This window comes from Loxodonta africana, chromosome 22, assembly GCF_030014295.1.
Source record: "Loxodonta africana isolate mLoxAfr1 chromosome 22, mLoxAfr1.hap2, whole genome shotgun sequence".
Lineage (NCBI taxonomy): Eukaryota > Metazoa > Chordata > Mammalia > Proboscidea > Elephantidae > Loxodonta > Loxodonta africana.
Window position 1 is genome coordinate 36682868 of NC_087363.1, and position 22756 is coordinate 36705623.

Sequence of the window (22756 nt, forward strand, 5' to 3'; positions counted from 1 at the left end):
GCAGCCCCGTAACACCTGTGTCTGCCTACCTGTCCGGTTTGACACCATCTTGCTAGACCATGGCACTGTAAAGTTAGAGACCTGGTGTCCTGTGGCATGGGAAAGTACCCAGGAACTGGGGGCTGAAAACCTGCCGATGAGGCTGGAACAAAGAAGGGGCCAGGACAGAGCAAGGAGAGGTGTGTCCACCAGATGTCCAGCCCCGGGCACCCAAAGAGAGGCTCACAGTACTACCCCCAAGCCAAGGGGCTTTCCAAGAGGAGGATGAGACCGATGTGGGACCCTGGCAGATGTGGGACTCCGACATGCGAGTGCTATGGGAAGAGGGTGCAGCCCTGAACAGGCAGAGGATGCTGTGGAAGAAAAGGGGGGTAAAGCCTGGGGCTGGAGCTGCTGAGGGCCCTGGTCCTAGCCCTTCCTAAGCCTGTGGTCTGAGCCCCATCATGTGGGCTTGAACTCAGGGGGCTCTTTAAACATGTGCTGGCCAGAGAGAGACCACTTACCCCTTATGGGTGCTCAAACCTACCTGTCTCTGCACCCTGAGTCACTTGTGCCCAGGGATGGGGGTGTCACAGCAGAGACATGACTCTGCTGACCTTGACCTGGTGCCCAGGGATTCTGGGAACGTGAGCCCCTCTACCCTGACCAGGAGCCAGGTTTGTAAGGTATGTGTTCTTTATACAACATGGGCGCTCAACACAAGCCTACACAGAGCCAGGTATACACCACACTGTGGGAGACTGAAGATACTTCCTAAGGGGGATTCTGATGCCACCTTCCTAAGGGAACCTTTGCCTGCCCTGGCCACTCTTTCAAATGCAAACTCCTTTGAGTTTGAGTGGTGCGCCTCCACAGTGCTGAGCGGTGCTCACGTGTAACCCTCGCAACAAGCTGGGGCTATGAGCCCATTTTACAAGGTGGACAATCTGCGGCACAGAGAGGTTGGGCAACTTGCTTGACATCATACAACCAATAGATAAGTATTCTCTGGGAACCCCTGGAAGCTGACCCAGGCATCAAGTGCATCCCCAGCCAGTCCCCCTTGAGGACACATGCAGTGGAGGCCGTGAGGGGAGAGCTGGCCCACTGCCCCTTGCTCCATACACTGGCGTTTGCTCTATCCTAAATGGCTACCTTCCTGATAACACTTAAAATTTAATAAAGCTCCGTTCCCTGGATGGCTCGTAAGTCACAGCAGTGCCTCCAGGGAAGGACGTGAATGCAGTTTGCTCAGTGATTTCTCAGAGATGCTGGCTTCTTCCTCTGTGCAGTTTCAAATTAAAGCAGCTCTCTAAGTAATCACAGCTACAGCAGGTGTAAGAGCTGTTAACACTGCAGGCGATGCTACACACACCTCTGCCAATTAAGCTTCCTAAACCCTACCTGGGTCACGTCACTCCTCTGCTCAATAACCTTCAGTGGCTCCCCACTGCCTGGACATTTAAAGCTCCTCAGGATTTGACAGGTTCTGCCGCTCCAAGTCCCCATGCACGCACAGACACACACCAGAGAACCACCCACCTTCGTGCCCTTGCCCAGGCTGCCCCTCTGTGCCATTCTCTGTTACTTCTAAGCCTCTGCCCAAATCTTACTCATCTTCAGTGGTTCATCCTTGTTCATCTTTCATCATCTGTAAATTGGAGTGGACACCCTGCCCCTGTCCTGTGTGATTAAAGCCACAGAGTCAGTCTCAGACACACGGGACCTGCATCCCATCTGCACCCCTGCTTCCGGGCAAGCCACATAGGCTCGGTTCCTTTACCTGACACACGGCCAAACAGTCCCTTCTCCTACGGTGGCTGTAAAGTCTGACTGAGGTCACACATGCAGCAAAGTGCTTACCCCAGCACCTGGCAGAGCTGACGCTCAATAAACCAGCTGCCCCTGCTACAGCCACCACCGATGCTATCACCACAACCCCGCAGGGGTGCTGAAGCTTCGCTGGCTCTGAACAGGTAGTCTTCGAAGGTTACAAAGCTGTTATGATTCTATCACTAGTCAAAAGTTCCACCAACCGTGTCTCCTGAGCACCTAGTGCCTTGACCTATAATTCTAATGCCCATTTTATAGATGTGGAAACTGAGGTTCAGAGAAGCAAGTGATTTGCCTAAGGTCATAAAGATGGCAAGAGTCAGACCAGACTAGAGCTGGACAAGAAGACAAATGCCACATGGTGGCCCCCACTGCTGCCTCAAGCCCTCTACTTAGGGTTCTAGAGCAGCTTGTGTTGGGAACTCAGGCAGTCTGTTCTCAGATCCCACTGTCTGGCACCCACTGGCAGCACTGGCTTACCTGGGAGTGGCTGGAACACACCCTGGTTCTCCACCTCTACCACCAAGTCAAAGTGGGAGCAGTCGCTCAGGGTGACCACCTCATTGGCACCACCTGGCATGAGGCCACTGATCCTCAGAGGCAGCTCTAGGGTCTGGCCCACTCGCGCCTCCACCTGGCACGGGGCGAACTCCATGCTGCTGGGCTCGATCACATACACCTGCGGACAAGGGCACATAGCAGGGTGTTGGCGTCCACGGGAGAGGAAGGGTCTGCTCCCAGACTTCGCTAGAGCTGCTGTGTGCTGGGCACCGAGGACATGCTAGTGAGAAGGCAGCTATTAAGGAAGTTCCTGACCCTATGGAGTGACCCCTCATGCCAACTATACATTTTCTTCACGGCCCTTTTGACAGTCTGAGGCTGAGCTTGGTGAGGTGCTGGTGTGTGCTAGAGAGTGGGGTGAGGGCTTTTTAGACAGAGATGTCAGGGGAGCCCCTCTGGGAAGGTGGCCGAGGAGCTCAGACCTGAGAGCCATGAAAGAGGAAGCCTGGCAAAGGCCTGGGGGAAAACATTCCAAGAAGAAGGAACAGTCTGTGTGAAAGCCCTGAGGCACATACAAGCTCAGCACGTTAGAGGAACACAGAGAAGGACAATGTGGCTGGAGTGATGTGAGCAGGGGGACAGCAGAAAGAGATGGGGTCTGAGAGGCAGTGGGCCAGCTCATGCAAGCCCTGTGGCCATGGAAGGACTCCGGTTTACTCTGGGTAAGATGGGGAGCCTCTTGGTGTCCCCCTCACTCTGGCTGTTGGGAAATTCCGGTGAGCGATGATGATGGCTTGAACCAAGTGTGGTAGCACTGAAGGGGGGTGAACTTGGGCAGATTTGAGACATACATCCTGAATGCAGAGCTGACTGGATTTACCGATAAACTGGCTGCAGAGGGTGAGAGAGAGGCAACAAGAACGATAACAACAAGAGCGGATACTTACGTCAAACAAAACTTACACACTCTGGGCTCTGTTCTCAGAACATTACTCACTCATCTAGTTCTCTCGGCCCCCCTAGTTGAGCAGGCCAACCTCATCGGCCTGATAAAGAACCTGGCACTCAGAGGTTAAGTAACCCGCCCAAGCTACAACATGATGGAGTCTGTGTGAACTCAACCCGAATGGGCCAGAATTCAGGTTTCAACCACTACACTGCTCTCCCTCTTAAACAACTGTCCTCAGGCTTTAGCTACAGCAACTAGGTGAAAGGTGGTATGTTCACTGAGCCGGGAAAGCTTGGGGTGGGCAAGCTATTCACAGTTTACCCAAATATTTGACAATCACACTGTATCTAAAGAGTCTGTATTAAATACGTCTTTACGTGAGATTCACGTTCTTTAGCTAGAGATGTGTGTGTCTACCTCAACAAAAAGACTAGAATGACCTGTCCATCAACGGCCCAAATAACGTAAGAGAACTGTGACTGGATGCACTATGGGGCTCTAGCTTCGGCCCCAAGTAAAGTAATAGAAGGAGCTGAAGTCAGAGTCAGGAGTCACTAGGTGGGGCTCACGGGCTCAGCTGCAGGTGACCACTCTCACATCCTGCCAGTGCTATGCAAGTTGGTCCCACGTAACTCAGGGTCAAAGGCCAGGTGTACGGATCTGGTGCAGAGGGCACCTCACTTAGTACCCGAATAGGAATGAGGGTAAAGGTGTCTGGGGGCTTTCGTCTCACTGTGAAAGGGAATTTACAACCCAATGCTCAGCGGCTTTTCCAACTTAGAGACCCATATCTTTCCATTCTGGGAATTTTCTGTAATTACTGTTGTTATTATCTTGTGCCCAACGCATTCTCTGGCCACCATCTACAAACTCCGGCTATGCTGGGGTGCTCTTCTGGGCCAGTCCCCATCTGGTGGACCCTAACTCTCTGGTATGCTGTCGTCTACCTGGTAAGGCCATAAGCTCCTTGAGGGCAGGGCTGGACAACACCCTCCTCCCCACCACCAGGTACAAGACTGAGCACTAAAAGGTGGTTCTGAATTAAGTCGGAGGGTTGGTTAAGAGGGGATGGTTGAGGCCACCGTTCTGAGGTTCCCACCATGGGCTGTCCTGGCCCCTGAGGTCATACCTTCATCTCGCCGAAATGTAGCGGGTTCTGCACATCACGTGCCTGGATCACGCTGAGTCCAGTGTCACTGCCTGTGGTCATCAACCCCTTAACAGTGACCATGGCAACCAAAGAGCTTGACGAAGACCAGCTGAAGTTCCCACTCCCACCATGGGCCTGGGGAGGAAAAGCACCATCAGATCAGCCTGCCTGCCCCGGTCTCTGAAGAAGGGAGCCAGAGGGTAGGAGAAAATTGTAGGTGCCCACACACACAAGCTGGTGCCTCCCCATCCCGTGGAGAAAGGTAGCATTAGCCCAACATCTGGCTGCAGGCCCCCTTGGCCCCTCCCTTTTTTCACTCTGCTTAGTTTCTGGTCCCCATATTCTGAGGACCTTGTGACTATCACACACACACACTTCGCACACAGTGGCCTCGGACCCTTGTGGCACCTCCCAGAGCTTAGGGTCGTATGGAAAACACTTTCTGCCAGACAACCAGGTATGGGATGACGATCAAGTTGTCCCATGACCAGAGACACAATGCTCCCTCCCAGCACAGTCACCCCAACCCTGTGCCTGCTTTTAGTCATCTGCCATTAAGTACACGGCAGCCCATGTCCTTCCTAGCTCAGTGGTCACCACCCCAGACCCCTAGAGGGGCCAGGAAGGTGACACACAGCAGTGCCAGTTCAAAGACATGATAAATAGCAACTCATGTCATTGTTCCTGTCAGGGAGGCCATAGGATGGATGGGGCTATGTGGGCCCCAGGGCTCCTGCATATTTGAATTGATGAGCATAGGAACACAGACACCAAAGACAACCAGTATGTGGCATGCGATGGGGCTGAGATGCTGTCCCTTGAAGTCCAAAGCTTTCTCTAAGGGTGTTTGTGCTGCTTTCAGAACAGCATCTTTTAGAGAAACAAATGTGAGAGAATAAGGAGAAGTCAATTCTGCGCTTCAGGTTTTCTCTACTGAGGTTTTTTCTCTATTTTTTAGTTCTTTTTTGCCTAATTACCAAAATCCACAGCTGTGATAGAGACCTCAGAAAACAGAACGTGTAAAGGCTTGCTGATGTAAAATTCTCTTCGACCACCAGCGGGTAATACTAGAAGGAGTGGAGTAGACAAAAAGCCCCAACCCCATGGAATATCCCCAGGAAAGAACCCAAAGGTAGGCTCCCAAGGTTACCTGTATTGTGTACTGGTAGGCACCTGTCTTTGGTTGCCAAGGAAATGTCAATATGCTTGGGAAGAGGGTGATGGGAATGTGAATTTCCACTTCCTGCTGATTCCACACAGGCACCCGTAACGTGTGGACCCCTCCGTCCTACAAGGAAAAGAGGCCCCTAAATCACCATGACAACCAGGGCCTCAGCACCATCTTGCCCAGTCACCTGACCCTGCCCTCCCTGGGGGTCAGGTCACACAGGAAGGTGCTGCGACTGTGGGAGGATGCAAAGGGAGGCAAGAGATACCCTGTGGCCTGCTGGGTCTCCATGGGCAGCCCTCCTTGTGTCTGTGACAGCCACTCATGCAGACATTGCCTGCCTGGCTCCTCCCAGCACCGGGCAAGGTGAGCGTGATTACCCCCGCTCTACAGATGGAGAAACTGAGGCTCAGAGAGCTAAGGCAACTCGCCCAAACTCCCCACAGATGAAGTGGTGGACTTTGGTAGAAATCTGCTGTCTGGTTCCAAGATTATTATTTTCTTTTTCTGCTACATCTGGATGCTTCTCACAGCTCTGGGAAAGGTTCTACGCAGGGCAGATAAATGGGAAATTCTGGGCCAACTCTCTGATCAGTAAAACATGGCTCCAACCAGAAGCTGATCAGCCTTTTAAATATCAAAAAAGGACTGGAAGGACCCAGCAGCCCAAACAGCCAAAGTGACACTGCTGATACCAGGTTAGGGTGGAGCTGTACACACTGGTCCACTGTTGCCCCAAGATCAGCACCTTCTTTCCCAAAGCAAGGGTTCCTACCCCCAATCCTAGGAGGAGCTGGCTGACTTTTATGGGGTAGGGGGATGAGGAAAAGGGGCACCCCAACCCAGGGTCTAAGCAGCAAAGCCCAGAGCCCACACCTCCCAGGCCTCCTGTGCAGTGGGAGTCCAGGGGGCGGGGAGCCCCAGGCACTACTGAGGGCAGCTCAACTAGGGCTGAGCAAGGACTCTGACAGCCTAGTGCCCCATCCTGGCTGGCTGGGGCTCCTGCCCTGTGGAGGCCAGTTGTGTAGGCTGGGGACCAAGGGGCATGCAAGGGCAGGGGCCACCGTGCCTGGTCCACTACAGAGGTGAGGGCAGCGTCGATGGTCGTCTGGCCCCTCTTTATGGCTCTGATGTGATGGTAAGACCCGTTCTGGGAGGACGACAGCACCTCAAAGAACTCAGGAGGAAGGACGGTTTCGATTCGGATGTTCTGAAAGGCAAGGCAGGTGGGAGAGAGATGCTTCTGGGGTGACAGAGGTAAGGTCAGGATGCAAGAAAGTAGCAGCAGGCCCTGAACAGCAGCCAGGCCAGGCTCAGCCGGGGGAAGGGCACACAGCTGTATCCCCATCAACTAAAACTGTGCTCTGCTGACGGCTCCCTGCAGGCTCCTCCAGGCCGTCCTCTTACCAGCCTTGTGCTCCCGTCCTGGTGACCCTCATGGTGCTCACCCTACTGTCAACTGTCTTAGCCCTTGAGGTCTCAACAAGGAAACCACCAAAAAAAAAAAAAAAAAGGAAGGACATCAAAATCCCTTAAAACTCACTTTGAAAAAAACGGCAATCAGCCTAGCATTTGTCTACTAACAGGAGGGAAGCAATGATGTCTGCAAAGAAGCCAAAGGGTGACCCTTGCCTACTTCTCAAACCTCAGACAACCCAAAAGTGGCATCAAGGTTCTAACTCGTGCCCCTGGGGACACCTCTACATCTCCTAGGTGCCTGACACTCCTTTTCATAGCCAGCAGGTTAGCACAGTCACACCGGGACTGCCTCAGGCAGAGCAATGGGGTCAGCAAGTGCCCCCAAGCCTTTGCAGGGTGGGCAGAGCGGATTCCCAGCGTTGACACCTCCAGTCTGAAGGAGAGGGAAGGCAGCCGCTGGCAGAGCCCCCTGGCCCTTGAGGCATCTCCTCCCTCCAGCCGTGAGCGTGTCTCCTGGCATGGCCACAGCCTGCAGACTCACAGGCTGACAGGGTCTTGTGAGGCTCCATGAGCCCTCAACCCTGTTTCCCACAGACCCAGCAGCCCCACTAGGATGCAAAGAACCCCAACTCTACCTGCCTGCTTGGAGACCCCTGGTGCTCTTGTGGGGTGCTGCTCCTTGGCAGCAGCTCTAGGAGATGCACCCACTCGCCACCCCCAGGACCCGAGGTAGGCACTCACCTCTGACAAGTAGACCTTGTTGCTGGACTTGTCAAACACATCGATGGTCACCTCATACAGGCGACCTATCTCGAGCACCCACCGGTCACCAGGGTGAATCGTAAACCCTGCAAACAGGGAAGCGGCAGAGCCTAACTACTCAGGTGACAGTGCAGCAAGGTGGAGACGATGGAACCAAGCTGCCATGAGCACAGAGGCTGGGGACCTGGAGCCCAGACCCTCTCACCTGGCTTCCACAGCCCAGAGCCAAGGCCATGTTCCTTGGAGAATGCCCAGTTGCCACACAGGGTGAGGCATCAGCCCTGAGCCAACTTTTCAGGCTCATAGGGATCAATGGTGAGTACATACCACCCTACACAGGTGATCATCACCCTGTATCCTGTCCACAGGTAAGTCTAAACTCTCTCCTGGCACTGGAAGCCCTCCCTGTGTATACCTGTCTGGCCAGGTCTCTGCCCTCTGCCCACACACAAGGCCCTCACTGTACCAGCCTGCCTGCCATTTCCCCACAACACCATGTACCTTCCCAGCCCACATCACACGGGCTGTTTCCACTGCCTGGCCGTGCTGGTTCCCTGCCCCTCTAAATCAAGGAAAGGAGCATGTCTTACTTCCCCAGGAGCTCCAGTGCCCGGCACAGCTTATGGAAAGTACCAAGAAAGCACAAAGGGCCACTCTGCCAAGTTCACTGCATCATCAGAGGTGATGAGCTTGGTTCTGTACCAAACAACCTCTCCGGCGGCAGTGAGCAAGCCAGCCATGGGTTTCTGCTGCCCCTAGTCAAACAGTGTCTTGACTGAATTGCTTCAGTGCACTCAACAGGTGAGTCAACTCAGACTGAAGAAAGCGTTGCCATGGAGACCCAGGAGGATAAGTGTGTCTCCAGCAGCTTCCAAGCCTTGGCCATGCCTCCCTGGTCCTCACAGCTATAGCATCCTTCCTCCTCTCTTGGCCAAATACCTCCCCCGCGTTCCCACCAAGGTGTCTTCCAGCTGTCACAATCACCTTATGTACTCCTATATAACTGAGCTGACCACTGGTTCCCACCTCTGAATATCCACAGCAGTAGTCAGGTCTGGACAAAGTCCTCCCCACTCTGCCCTGCCGAGCCCTCAGCCTGCCCAGCTTTGGCTCCCTCCCCTACTTGTTTCTGTACACTGACAGGAAAGGGCAGGTGTCAGCCCTCCAAGTGGGTGCAGAGGGCTGATGGCCCCAGGCCTCACAGGTGATGGTGCGGCCATAGAGTGAAGCGTTTTATGTCAGCCTGTTGCTTTCTTTCTTTCTTATTATTTTTAAACCATTTCATCACAAAGGAACAACATGCAGGATCACCCAGAAGGCCAAAACTCACCCAAGTATCCAGGTTCAACCACGTAAATTGTGCTGTTGGGTAACCTGGAAGCTCCTTGCATGCGGATACCTGGGGTCTTAGTTAAGAGAACACACAGACAGCAACCAACCCAGTGGCAGTTCTGAGCTTGGCTCCCGTGGCTCGATGGGAGGGGATGCAAACCAACTGGAGAGCCCTCGGGCACATGGACAAGTCTAGAACATCAACCACCCACAGGCCAGTGTGCAGAAAGCCTCAGCAGTCTCCCTCTGTGAGAGGACTCCAGAGGCGGGGAGTGACGCTCTGCTCCCACCAGGCCCCCACTTCTGGGAGACTCTCCGTGACTAATCCGCGGAGGTGAGCAATTCTACCCAGCGGTGCTGCTATTTCGGCTCTTTCTGAGTTTTAGATTGTTGGTGGAAAACAGCGCTATTTTTAGCCAATGCCTGCCTTTCAGGGAGACTTCAGGAAAGTAGTCTCTTGCACACACACAACATACACGTGCACACACACAGGCCAGGGAAGGGGATACTCCTGTGGCCGAGGACAAGGTTGCTCTGTCCCAGCTGCAATGCGGTGACGGTGGACGTCTCCTGGGCCAGGACAGCGACAGGCCGGGCGGGGTCTCCCTCAGCGCCTAGGATGCTGTTCTGAAGCTGCAGCTCATACTGGTCAGAGGGCATGGCAAGTTCTGACCACCCAAAAACAGAAGAAAAAGGAGGGGGGGAGGGGAAGGAAGGGGGGAGGAGGAGAGCAGGGGAGAAGGGAGGAGGGAATGGAGAAAGACGGAACCGTTAGAAGCAAATCTATCAGTATCACACGTACATACACCCCGAATCTCTGGACCCCGTTGTCAGTACAGCTGCTAGATTTTTTTTTACTTTTCGATTTTTTAAATTTTAATATTATTCCCCATGCCTGTGGACAAAACTGCCACTACCCATGAGTTTTCAGAAGCAATGAGTTTTCCGTGTCTGCCATAAGCTGCTTCCACTCATCCCCCCTTCAAATGAACTGCAGTCTCTGACTAGAATTGTCTGTTCTTTGGAGAATACTAACATTAGACCTATTTCTGTCCCTCACTGTAGACTTTTTGCTTCTGCATAAGGGTCGTGATGGCCTCCCTGGACCTGTCTGGCCTCTAGGGCCTTCTAAAAGGCTCTGGTCGATGATCTCCCACGAGGCTTCCGGAGCCAGGTCTATAATTTGCGAAAAATTGACTGTTACTAACCTGACCATCCATCAACCTTTCCCTGCTCAGTGTCCCGTCAAGTGCATTTTAGGGAAAAGAGCATGCCCGACCTGAGCCAGGATGGACACCGGCTTCCCCTGGGAAACAACGAGTTCTATAAAACCCGCCACGTCTACGCATTCCTCCTCACCTGGTAGGCAGAGACCACGGCATTCTGGCTATCAAACGGCTACTACTGACAGGAAAATGAAGATGTGTGAGGCCCGTGCTAGGTGCTTTGTGTGCGCAGGGCCTCCTTTGATTGCTCCACAACCCCAAAATCGGCACAACTGATGCCTACATTTTAGAGATGGGAAGACTGTCGAAACCGCGATAAGGGCTTGCTTAGGCCCCAAAGCAGCTCAACAGCAGAGCCAGGTCCAACTCAGTAGGCCTAGCCACATTTAGATTCCCTCTAGTGAGTCCTCAGAACTTCAGATCCAAGACTGCACTTATTGAACTGATAGGTGTGGTCATGTTCCACCCCACCAGCAAGAGAAAGAGGACCCAGAGGACTGCAGGCAGCGTCCCTGCCTGCTCACCCATCCCTCTTTGGGTCCCAATTCTGGGTCTGACATAGAAGGTGTTATGTCAAAGATCCTGGGGGAATTTCAGCTAAAATGTTTTTCAGAATTCCTAGGAATCAGGTGCCCAGTAATTGGCCCTAGACCAGACAGTTCTTCTCTAAGCCAAGCAGCCTGTATTCCTTTAGAAGACACATCTCTGACTCTTCCCCACCCTGGCTGATGGCTTCTAATTGTCAGAAACCCACCGACATAAGCTCCAGGATGGCCATGGAGGTCCTGGGGAGGTGGGTCTGAGCCAATGGTGACAGGAAGCTCACCTTCTCCCTGTATTAGGGAGTTGGGTGAGAGTCTCTTTAGGTAGAGCTGTCAGGGTGGCAGAAACCCTGGTGACGTAGTGGTTAAGTGCTACAGCTGCTAACCAAAGGGTTGGCAGTTTGAATCCACCAGGCGTTCCTTGGAAACTCCATGGGGCTACGAGTCGGAATCGACTCGACGGCACTGGGTTTGGGTCAGGGCGGCCCCTGTGAGAAGGTGGCCTATAGGAGTTCAGACCTGAGGGCCAGGGTGCATTAGTCCTGGACAACCACAGCTCACCTGTGCACCAGACTCCAAGTCCTTAAACATACATGCTCATGCAGTGGTTTTCCAAACCTTAGCACATTTAATCTCAGCAACTTCTATCATTCCAGCCACTGGAGTCCTTGTCAGTGACCACTGTGTACTGTGAGTGCCTTCCAACCTATGGGGTTCATCTTCCAGCACTGTATCAGACAGTATTGTTATGATCCATAGAGTTTTCACTGGTTAATTTTTGGAAGAAGATCGCCAGGCCTTTCTTCCTAGTCTGTCTTAGTCTGAAAGTTCCACTGAAACTTGGCCACCACAACTACCCTGCTGGTATCTGATATACCAGTGGCATAGCCTCCAGCATCACAGCAACACACAGGCATCACAGTAGTACAAACTGACAGACACGGGTAGTGGTTCTCATCTATAAAATGAGGGTATTAACAGAATCCACTTCTTGGTACCCTGGCAAGTGTAGCTTCTCTGGCTCATGACACTTGAACTAATTTAGAATGAGCTCTTAAAATCTCTTTATCAAATCACTCCTTAAGCTCATTATTGAAAGAGCTCCAAAAGCTTTTTATTAAATCAATCTCCCTCCCAGGTTTTTAGGTTACAAAATGAGGGTTAAGCGGGTTATACATGAAAAGCACTTTGAACCAGGCCCAACACACAGAAAATGCTCAGTCATAGTTAGATGTTGTCAGTAACAACCAGGCTTTTCAGGCCATCTTCTTGCAGGTTGCAGTGCCACTTTCTTGTCTGTGTTTCTACACATTTTTATGTTTCTGAGAAATCCCTGCTCCCTGATCCTCATGTCCTTTAACACACTAGCCCACTGCATTCCCCATTAGGATGCTGCCTCGTACTTGTGAGCATCCATCTGTGGGCCTCCTTCCCCTTCAGAGTCTCATGAAGCCATACCTGTGGTTGCACCTGCCCTTTTAGCATCTACTCTCCTCAAATCTGGGGTGCACACTGGACTCTGCCCAGCACACCCCAAGTCCCGCACCACCTCTGACTGGACACCATGCACAGAGGCTGGCAGAATCTGTCCAGCACATCACAGACACTCAGAAACACCCCTCATCAGCAAAACAGGGCTGAGAGGCAAGAGGGCACCTCTTCAAAGCTTCCTTGGCCTTCTGGGAGATGAAGCATTCTGCCAAACCACAATGACTGTCAGATGTGCTGCTTGTGGCTAAGCGTGACTTTAAAGGAGGCAGCATCTTTTAGGATCCATCTATGGAACGAGCTCAAACTGCCCGTATGCTGAAGTACCTAGCTGCCTTTTCATGGTACCGCTGCACACCAGGTGGAGCAGCCCTGCCTCCTGGGTAAAGGCAGGTACCCTGGACACATGCCTGAAGCCACAGGAATGACCTTGCCCTGGTCCTGAGCATACTCTGGACCTGAGGTCCATGGTGCCCTGTGCCACGGCCATGTGATACATACAACCTTTAAACAAAATATTACCTCTAGAGAGACTGTAGCTTTCATTGCCTTTGAGCTATTTTACAAGTCTGCAAGGTACAGAAAATTGATGGGAAAGCCAACAATTCTTGTCCATGCAAATGCAAATACATTTTCTCTGCTGGAGAGGCAACTGACTACTGTCCTGCAGATCATAACCAGGTTTGCATCTATTTGTAAATTCACTTCAGCATTCCTGATGACTGTACATGTGTCTGCCCTTCGGATTCTCCTCTGAAGCAGCTGCAACATCTCACTGGTACCCTCACTGAATAATAAATTATTTAAAATCTGATGACAATCCTTAGGAGGACTGGTGGTACGTTAAAAACACAAACCATCTAAAATACATCACATGTACATGGCCCTTGAGAACATCTAGAACAACTTCACATTCGCCATTTTGTTTTGCCCTCACAGACAAGTCAGAAAAGCTCCCAGGACTCCGATGGAGAGGCTGAACTCCAGAGAGGGCTGTGGACTGTCCAACACCGCCCAGAGGTATGCAGCAGACCAGGGCAAAGCCCAGTCCCGTGCTCCTGCCCCCAGCAACACAGCTAGTTGAGTCTCCTGACTTTCTCATGAGAAGGGCAACGTTTGCCATGATGACAGAGGGGGGCAGCTCACAAACCTGTAATCCTTCCTTGCCTGATCTTCTGCACCTTGTAGTGAATGGAGGTCCCCACCATCAGGTAGACATCATATGCTGGGTTCAGAAGGATGTTCTCCAAGATCAGCAGCCTGACTTCTGCGGGGCGGACATTCTTGGGGGAACGAAGAGGGCGGAAAAGGCGACGCACACAGGGCAGGGCCGCGGGGAAGCAGTGTGGGCAAGATAAAGGAAGAGAATTTTAAAACTCCTCAACGTGTTTGTATGAGGACATGGAAGTTAAGAATAGAAAAACAAGGCGACATTCAAAACCTCCCACCTTCAGACCCCAGAAATCTCAAGGGAACCCTGTATGGCAGATGTGAGTTCAGAGGTCATTACCAAAATGTGCTGAGCACCTCCATTTACTGTATGTATATCTCAATTTAAAATAATAGTAATTACAAATAAAGAGAAGAGAGGCACCAGGAGTGACTGCTTTAGGGCCACCAGGGGCTCAGGTTCTCTCCCCACAAAAGCCCCAAAGCCCAGGGAAGATGGAGGGCCCCAGGCAAACCTGAAAGGGGTAGAGGTGTGCATCTCTGAGGAGTCCTCAGCCCAGACTTCTTAGCCCCTTATCTGCCCACCTCTCATCCCCCACCCGTGGCCCTCTCTCAGGAAAAACAAAGATTTTGAAGTGGGAGAAAGACTACTGGGTGTCCCGTCTGTGTACCTCTCTGGGTTATCTGATTCTAAGGCAGGCCTTTCTTGTCTTTGAGCTATTTGAAGACTATGTAAATAGTAGAGAACTAATGCCAACGCAAATGACTCCTGTCCTCACATATGCAAATACGTTGTCTCCGGTGTTGATGCAAGTGACTACTGACCTGTGGAGAGTGACCAGGTTTGCATCAATTTGTAAACTCATTTCAGCCCTCGTGATGCCTGTGCCTATGTCTGCTCTATGGAGTCTCATTACAGGGTTGCTGTGAGTCAGAATCGACTCACTGCAATGGGTTTGGTTAGGTCGGGTTTTTTGAACTGGTTGTAACACCTCATTGGTTTTCTCATGCTATAATAAATATAATATTTGACACGTTAAAAACACACACACAGAGACACTGAGCACCCACTTGCTCTGTGGCAAGCACTTTCCAGCACAGCAGGCCAAAACCCAAACCACTGAGTCACTTCTCCTCGTGATGACCCCCACGTGTGCAGAACAGAACAGTGTTCCACAGGATTTTCAATGGTTGTGACCTTACAGAAGCAGATCACCAGGCCTTCCTTCTGCAGCGCCTCTGGGTGGGTTCAAATCACCAACCTTTCAGTTACTAGTTGAGTGCTTAAACATTTGCACCACCCAGGGAAGGGAAGGCCAGTTACTGACCATGGGCACCCAGAACACCAAAAAGCAAACATTAACTACAGAGAGCTATAGGATCAGTCCTGTAATGGGGTGTGTCTCCATGTTTCCAAAGTGCCCCAGCAACTACCAAGAGTACTGCGAGAAAACCGGAAGGTTTCTCTTCCTTGGTTACTTTACAAAGATAAATGGCAAATGAGGTATTACAACCTTCCTCCTGTGTGCTCCTGAAACTATGCGAACACAAAGGTCTCGGGTCTGCAGTTCAGAAGGGTCAGGGTCAGTCGTCTCCAACTATGACGAGGGCAGGCATTCACCCACAAGAACAGGGGGGACACCATGGCCATGGCTAAACCCACTCATCTGCTCTCCTTGATGGACGCTGATGGGGAAGCAGGTTCTGATGGTCCAGGATGATGTGGAATTGGGGCCCCAGCCTTCCACAAATGGGGTCATTAAACAACCAGTCCCAGGCCTCAAGCTCTCAAGTTGGGATGCAGACAGAAGGCATGGAAGACACCTGGGGGCCCCCAGATTTTTTCACAGAGCCCCAAATACTTGGGTATGTCCCTTTACTGGGGAAGGAGCACTTGTTGAAAATGTAGTAGTTATTAGAATCTCCAGTGCTGCTCTTACACCTGCCTCAAAACTGAGAAAGAAGCAAACACTTTGTGATCCTGGACGTGGCACTCTGGTGCCTCAAGCACCTCTAAGTGTGGTCAAAAAGAACCAGCCAACCAACCAAAAACATGGAATCACACCCAAAGTTCCAGTTTCATCAACAGTAAGCCTCTGACAGCATCTCCTTTGAACTGTTAGGTGTGTCCACAGGCATGAGCAGGAGCAGTCAGCCAGACTCCCCCAAGAGGTCCAGCACCGTCCCACAGCCGGCCTACATCATGGACCCCACTTCGGTGTGCTGCTCCTGCCTGGCCTACCTTGTGGACCCCTCCTGGACGCCCCACCTTGCAACTGGCCTATCTTGTGGATCCTCCCAGACATGCCACCCCACACCCAGCCCACCTGGAAGAGCCCTCCTGGATATGCCACACTGCACCCGGCCTACCTTGTGGACCCCCGCCTGGAGATGCCACCCTGTGCCTGGCCTACCTTGTAGACCCCTTCCTGAATGCGTGCCTTCAGTTTGGAACTCCCGGTCTTCATGCCGGATACCAGGATGGTATCCCCTTGCTTGGCCACCTTCTCCATCTCTGAGATGTAGGAAGGAGGAATGTATGTTGACTCCAAGAAAGTGAGGATTCTGGAAAAAGAACAGTCAGAGATCACTCAGCACACCTGACATTTGAGGCCAAAGAATCTTACACTCACTTGTCTATGCAAACTCCTACCATATGTCTCCTACCATCGCAACTGCCAATGTCCTTGCTAAGGGTATAAGCCTCTGGCTTCAGGCCTGGCCCTTGTCTGCATGAAGCCAGGGACTCTGCATTTTATCAGATGATTCTGACTCATGCTGAAATTTGAGGAACACCCTGTAGTCCAAATGCCTCTATTTCACAGATGGGAAAAGTGAGGCCCATGGAAATTAACAAGCAGGCCAAGACCATAGATCAGCCAAAGCAGGCCCATCAGTGTCTCCTCTGGCCTAGCCCCTGCTCTGGAAATGACAGGGAGTCACATCACATCTTATTCTCCAGGGGGTTGGGTCGTGGGGAGAAGCAAGAATATGTGGACCCTCCCCAGAGTGTGTGCTGGATAGCAGGGCTGGCTTGAGGGATCCTTTCGACGCTGTCTTTCGTTTGTAGCTTGTGATTTCCAAATAAGCCCATGGTTCTGCCTGAACAAGACAATCTGCTGGACATGCTCATACTCTCCTCAAGATCTGCCGAGCGCCGGGCTGTGCCGTGATTTCTCTGCCCAGTTTTACTAGGTGTCGTATGTTGAATTTAATAAAAATCCACGACAATCTGGCTCTAACTTGCCTTAGCATATTGGATTCCAATTAACATTCGGCTCATGTACCAGGCTGCCTAGCGGTGCAGGGGACCTGCTGTGACAGGGAATGGGCCTGCTTGCAAAGAATGGGCCAGGGAACAGGAGTCTCTGAAAACCTAGCGTATACCAGGCCCAGAATACGGCTCTGCACACAAATCCTTCTGCTAGCCCACAGAGTTACCCTTGGAGGTGGGCACAATCACCTCCAGTTATAGAGGAAACTGAAGCTCAGATGGGCTAAGTCCCCTGACTACGGCCACAGGCAGGCAGCAACAAGGACAGGACTAAAGTTCAGGTTTGTTTGACTCTAAAGTCCATGTTCCTGGCTTTACGTTGTTGTTGGCTGCTGCCAGGTAGGCCCCCACTCAGGGTGACCCCATATACAACAGAATGAAATGCTGCCCGGTCCTGCACCATCCCTGTGATCAGTGTGCATTGCGCCACTGTGATCCCCAGGGTTATTATTGGCTGATTTTCAGAAGGAGATGGCCAGGCCTTTCTTCCGAGTCTGTCTTAGTTCAGTATCATAGCAACACGCAAACCTCCACTGACAGGTAATGGCTGCGCGTGAGGTGCATTAGCCAGGAATCAAACCCAGGTTTCCCGCATGGAAGGTGAGAGTTCTACCCCTAAACCACCACTGCCCCCGTTGATGGTAGTAAATACACATTAAAATAATCTGGGGGTGAGGGAAGCCCCATGCTGACAACCTGCTCTCAAGTGGTTTAGAGAAACCACTTTTTGTACTGTCCTGCAACTTTTCTGTACATAAGTTGCAAAATGAAAAAGTCTTCTCCCCCCAAAAAAGGGATTATACTCCTTTTCAAAAAAGTTATTTAACAAAGCATGAGGCAATGCAATATAGTAGAGGATAAGAGCTCAGACAGTGGCTCTCTACCAGCACAGTCCAACAGAACTTCCTGCATTCATGGAACGCTCTACAGCTGCGCTGTCAACACGCAGCCACTAACCATGTGGCGAATGAGCATCTGACATGCTGCTGGTGCATTTCAGCAATTGAATCTTCAATTAATTTAAATAGCCGCATGGGGTTACTGCCTACCATACTGGCTAATACGGGTTTATATACAATTGAGTTCAAATCCTGGCTCTGCTGCTTATCAACCTCAGACAAGTGGCTTAACCTTTCTGAGTCTCCACTTCTATGTCTGAAAAATGGAGACAGTGGTACCTACAGCCCACAGGGCTGCTGGGAGGATTCGATGAGTCCAGATACTTAAAGCATCAAAAGAAAAAATAGTGTCCGATCCCACTTGCATGAAATATCTAGAATAGGCAAATGCATACAGACAGAAAATAGGTTAGAGATTACAGAGGCTGGGAAAGGGCAGGATGTGGAGTTATTGCTGAAGGGGTACGGAGTTTCTGTTTGGGGTGCTGAAAAACTTTTGGAAACGGATGGCCGTGATGGTTGCACAACACAGTGGACGTAAGTAATGTCACTGAACTGTACACAAAAAATAAGATGGCAAACCTTTTGTTATATATATTTCACCACAAAAAAAATTAAAAAATAAAAAAGAAATGAAGGTCCAACATACGTGTCTGATGTTTCACTTTCATGTTACCGTTAACATCAACACAAAAATGTCAACCCACATTCATCCATGTCAGAACCTCACTTGTTCCTCACTAACACAAGCTACTTCTTGGCTGAACTGCAAAGTAATGGAGCACTTATTTTTTGCCTGATTTTGTTGCATTCTTATTTGTGACAGAATTGTAAAACACTGGTAGTGGATTTTGAAAAACATAGCAAGGCATATAGAATTTACAATACTTTGTTTCTGGGGACAGAAATTTGGCAATGGATATTGGTGGTGTTTGCACCATGTGTCTGATATAACTGGTGTTATTGTACATGTAAAAAGTGTTGAAGTGGCACGTGTTGTGTTATCTATGATTTTACAACAAAAAAAGAGTATTATGTATAGATTTTAAAGAGACTTAAATCATCCATCTCATAATGAGTCCATTTGCCTCCCCTGGTTCTGGTGAGGTCAGCCTACTCCACCCATGACTGACTGCTACTGTTTTGGTGTCCTTTTAGGTGAAATTTGTCTCCCTGTAACTTACCCCCACGGAAGGGGACCACACACACTTCCTTCCCTTGCACCCCATGCCAGCCCCTCACCGATACGTGGGACGCCCTGCAGTGCCAAGTTCCCTCTTCTCCAGCTGGACACCCAGACCCCTCCACAGGGGGCTGCAGGGCAGCAGAGTCCTCGCAGCCTTGCGTGGGATGAGACCCTCCTCCCTAACCAGGCACAGGGACTTTGGCTGGCATCTTGGGAACCCACTGGGATCCCAGGGGGCGATGAGAGCCCCTGGGCCCACTGGTGCCCAATGATGTCCCCCTTCCTTTCAAAGGCAGCCAGGCTAGGCAAAGGCCACGCCTTACCGCAGGGCATTGTGTGAATCTGAGAATCCGTCTGCTTCCGTGTCCTTCACAATTGTCCAGTCAAAGACCAGCCCAGCCAGGGTGCTGAACGTGTTTCCTGTAGAGCAGATGGGAGGGCAGAAATACATTGGAATTCCCGGAAATGGGAGCTTCTATTCCCTGCAAAATGCCATGCTCAGCACCAACCCCCTGCAAAGTAGGTATCTGATCTTCAATTCAGGAAGGGGAAACTGAGGCTTAAGGGGATGAAGCAACTTGTTCACGGTCATGTGACCTGAGGGCGCAGCCAGGGTTTAGCTGTGTTCTTTCTGGTGTACATCCCATCCTCACACATTCATCTGTTCTTTTGCATTTGAACATGGTAGACTTGCGTTTGAACTGGCTACATAATTTGCAAGGCCCAGTGCAAATGAAGAGGTGGGTCCCTTGTTCAAAGCCAGACTCAGGAAGGTTGGAAGAAGGAAGAGGAGGCACAGAGCCAGCCCAGGGGGCACTCCCTTGAGTATGAGGAGACTCACAGGTGGGTGCAGACCCTCAGAGGTACCTGGGGACCCTGCCCTGTAACATGCTTGGGCCTGCAGGCTGCCAGGTACTGAGTTCCCCTCCTGCAAGCCACTGGACCGACGCACTGGGGTGGGCTCTGGGAAAGCTGAGCCAGGCATCTCCCCTTTCCCAGCCCACAGCAGACAGACAACCCCTAAGGACTGTTAACCTCTGTGCCACCCTTCCTGGATCAGCAGTGGCTAAGAGGCCCACCCCTGCCAAGATACAGTCTCCAGTCCGGTGCCCACCAGACATGCCCTGGTTGCCAGCCCGGGGCAGGGATGGCCACCACCACACCTCACCCAAGATAGCCTGGGGTACATGTGCCCAACCTCCACTCAGACCTCCACCAGGGGTGGAGAGCTGCAGTGGTCCTAGGGCAGGGGTCAGAGGGGGAGGCCAGGCAGCAACTGGGGCATCAGATGGCAGGGAGTGAGTGGACAAGAATCCGCCTGCACTGGGTTGGATAGTGTCTCCCCCGCCATCCATGTCCACCCAGAACCTCAGGATGTGACCTCATCTGGAAGCAGGATTTTTGCAGATATCATTTAGTTAAGTTGAGGTTGTAAGGTTACACTGCATTAGGGTGAGCCCTAAATCCAAAGACTGGTGTCCTTGTAAGCAGGTCATGTGAAGACACAGACACAGAGACAGAACGCCATATGATGAGGGAGGCAGGGATCAGAGTGATACAAGCTAAGGAAAGCCAAGGACTGCTGGCTATCACCCAAAGCCAGAAGAGGGGCAAGGAAGGACCCTCCCCTAGAGTCTTCAGGGAGAACACGGCCCTGCCCACATCTTGATTTCAGACTTCCAGCCTTCAGAACTGTGAATGAATAAATCTCTGTTGTTGTAAGACACCTTGATTATGGTACTTTGTTACGGCACCCTAGAAAACTAACCATCCCAGAGAGGTAGGGTGGGGCTGCATCAAGCCAAGGCTCCACATCCCCAGCACGTGCTCGAATGTTCCATCAGACTTCACTTACAAACCACAAGTTCAAATAAAATTATTACGAATTTCAACATGGCAGCAGCACAGCAATAAAGCAAATGTGAGCTCTTCTGAGCATGAGGCCCTGTGAGAGGCTGGTCCTGAGGACTGACTCTGGGTGACAAAGTAAAACGACAGGAGGCCACAGTGTGACTCATGCACCGTGACATCACCGCCACCTCCAGAGCGGGGTGAACGAGGAAAAGGCACCACTCCGTGTAAGATTGTCTCTAAGGCTGATACAGTCAAACTTGCAGGTCTGGGGTATGGGGGTGGCAAGGTATCTTCAAAAAAGCACTCTGCATAAAGGTTCTCTTCTTCCATTTACAAAGTAGTTATCAGCACCTGCTCTGTGCAACAGACAGAGCCCTTGACCCTGGAGCCTCGCAGGTGAGTCCTGACACTAACCAGGGATATGAACCAAGAAAACCCAGTGGTACCCTCTTCAGAGGATATGCCTCCCCTCATCTGAACCCAGGAGAACAGCAGCAAAAAAATTAAGCAATTCAACTTAACAAACACTTGCTGGGTGCGTGCTGGGCCCGAAGTCCAGTGTCAGACACAGAAGAAGCCTGGAGAGTGAAAAGATGCCAGTTCTGCCCTCCAAGTGCTGAGCTTTGCAATACAAAGTAGAAAATGCCCTGTACCCCGGGGCCAAGGGCCAGTGAAGACCTGAGAGATGTCCAAGAAGGAAGTAACAAACTCCGCTTGGGTGGTCTGGGGGGCATCCCTGGAGAAGGCAATACCGGAGAGGCCCAGAGGAGCCAGGGCTTCTAGAAGGAGAGATTAGGGAGAAAAAGATGCTCTGGGCAGAATCAGGGGCCAAAGGACCGTATACTGCATGATTCCATTTACATGAAACGCCTAGAACAGGCAAATCTATACAGACAGAAGATAGATTAGTGGTTGTCTAGAGCTCGGGGGCGGGAGCAAGGGGATGGGAAGTGACTGCTAACAGGTACAGGCTTTCTTTTGGGAGGGCTGATGGAAATGTTTTAAAATTAGATCATGGTGATGGTTGCAAAATTTTGCGAATATACTAAAAACCATTGAATTGTATACATTAAACAGGTGAATGTTATGGTATGTGAATCTCCAATATAAATAAATAATTCTTTTTGAAAAAGGGACTTAAGTGAAGGCAGGAGGACAAACAGAAGCCTGTACACCAATGTTCACTGCAGCACTTTTCACATAGCCAAAAGGTGGAAACGAACAAAATGTCCATTGACAGATGAATGGATAAGCAAAATGCGGTACAGCCATACGATGGAGTACTTCATAGCCATAAGAGAAAGGAAGTCCTGATACATGCCACAACATGAAGGAACCTTGAGAACGTTATGCTGAGTGAAATGAGTCAGGCCCAAAAGGGGAGCAGAGGAGGCAGTTTGTGCAGTGAGGGGGAGGGAGTGTGTCTGTAGGACTCAGCACTGTTAGGTGCTCCTGAGAACGAACAGACTAAACCTAAGTTCACATAGGCACCAGGCATCCATCGCAGCACTTCACTTGTTCTCACACATGTCACTTTCAGGGGAGGAGACTGGCACACAGTGAGTGAAGTACATCCGCAAACAAAAAACAGAAAAGTAGCTGAGCCAGCATCTGAACTCCAGCCTGGCTTCAAAGTTCATCCTCTTGCCCAGGGTTTGGCAAATGTTTTCTGTGAAGGGCCAGACAGTTAATGTTTTAGGCTTTGCAGCCACAGACTACATGCAAATGAATGGGTGGTGCTGTATTCCAATAAAACTTTATTTATAAAAACAGGCAGCAGGCCAGGTTTGGTCCAGGGTCCATAGTTTGCCAGCCCCTGTTCCTGACCACTATGCTCTGTTGTCCATCTTAAGTCACTTTTTTTTTTTTAACTGTGGAGAAAATATACACACCAATACCTTCACCAATACAACAATTTCCACATTTACCATTCAATGACATTGATTACATGTTTCATGTTGTACCACCATCTGGCTTTCCTTTTCCAAAATATTCCACCACCATTAACATAAACTCAGTATCAT

The 22756-nt window shown here is 51.0% G+C and overlaps 1 protein-coding gene across 1 annotated transcript in view; it reads right to left on the reverse strand.

Moving 5' to 3' along the window:
• Nucleotides 1–22756, reverse strand: part of NUP210 (nucleoporin 210) — a 110075-nt gene that overhangs the window by 66197 nt on the left and 21122 nt on the right. Inside the window, exons 4-13 of the mRNA XM_064274813.1 lie at nucleotides 19202–19298; nucleotides 15934–16084; nucleotides 13500–13632; nucleotides 9603–9761; nucleotides 9092–9160; nucleotides 7741–7847; nucleotides 6650–6790; nucleotides 5563–5700; nucleotides 4392–4547; nucleotides 2293–2491 (exon numbers count right to left, since the gene is read on the reverse strand). Of these exons, the coding sequence (XP_064130883.1) occupies nucleotides 2293–2491; nucleotides 4392–4547; nucleotides 5563–5700; nucleotides 6650–6790; nucleotides 7741–7847; nucleotides 9092–9160; nucleotides 9603–9761; nucleotides 13500–13632; nucleotides 15934–16084; nucleotides 19202–19298 (1350 nt within the window). The remainder of the gene's footprint in view (nucleotides 1–2292; nucleotides 2492–4391; nucleotides 4548–5562; nucleotides 5701–6649; nucleotides 6791–7740; nucleotides 7848–9091; nucleotides 9161–9602; nucleotides 9762–13499; nucleotides 13633–15933; nucleotides 16085–19201; nucleotides 19299–22756) is intronic.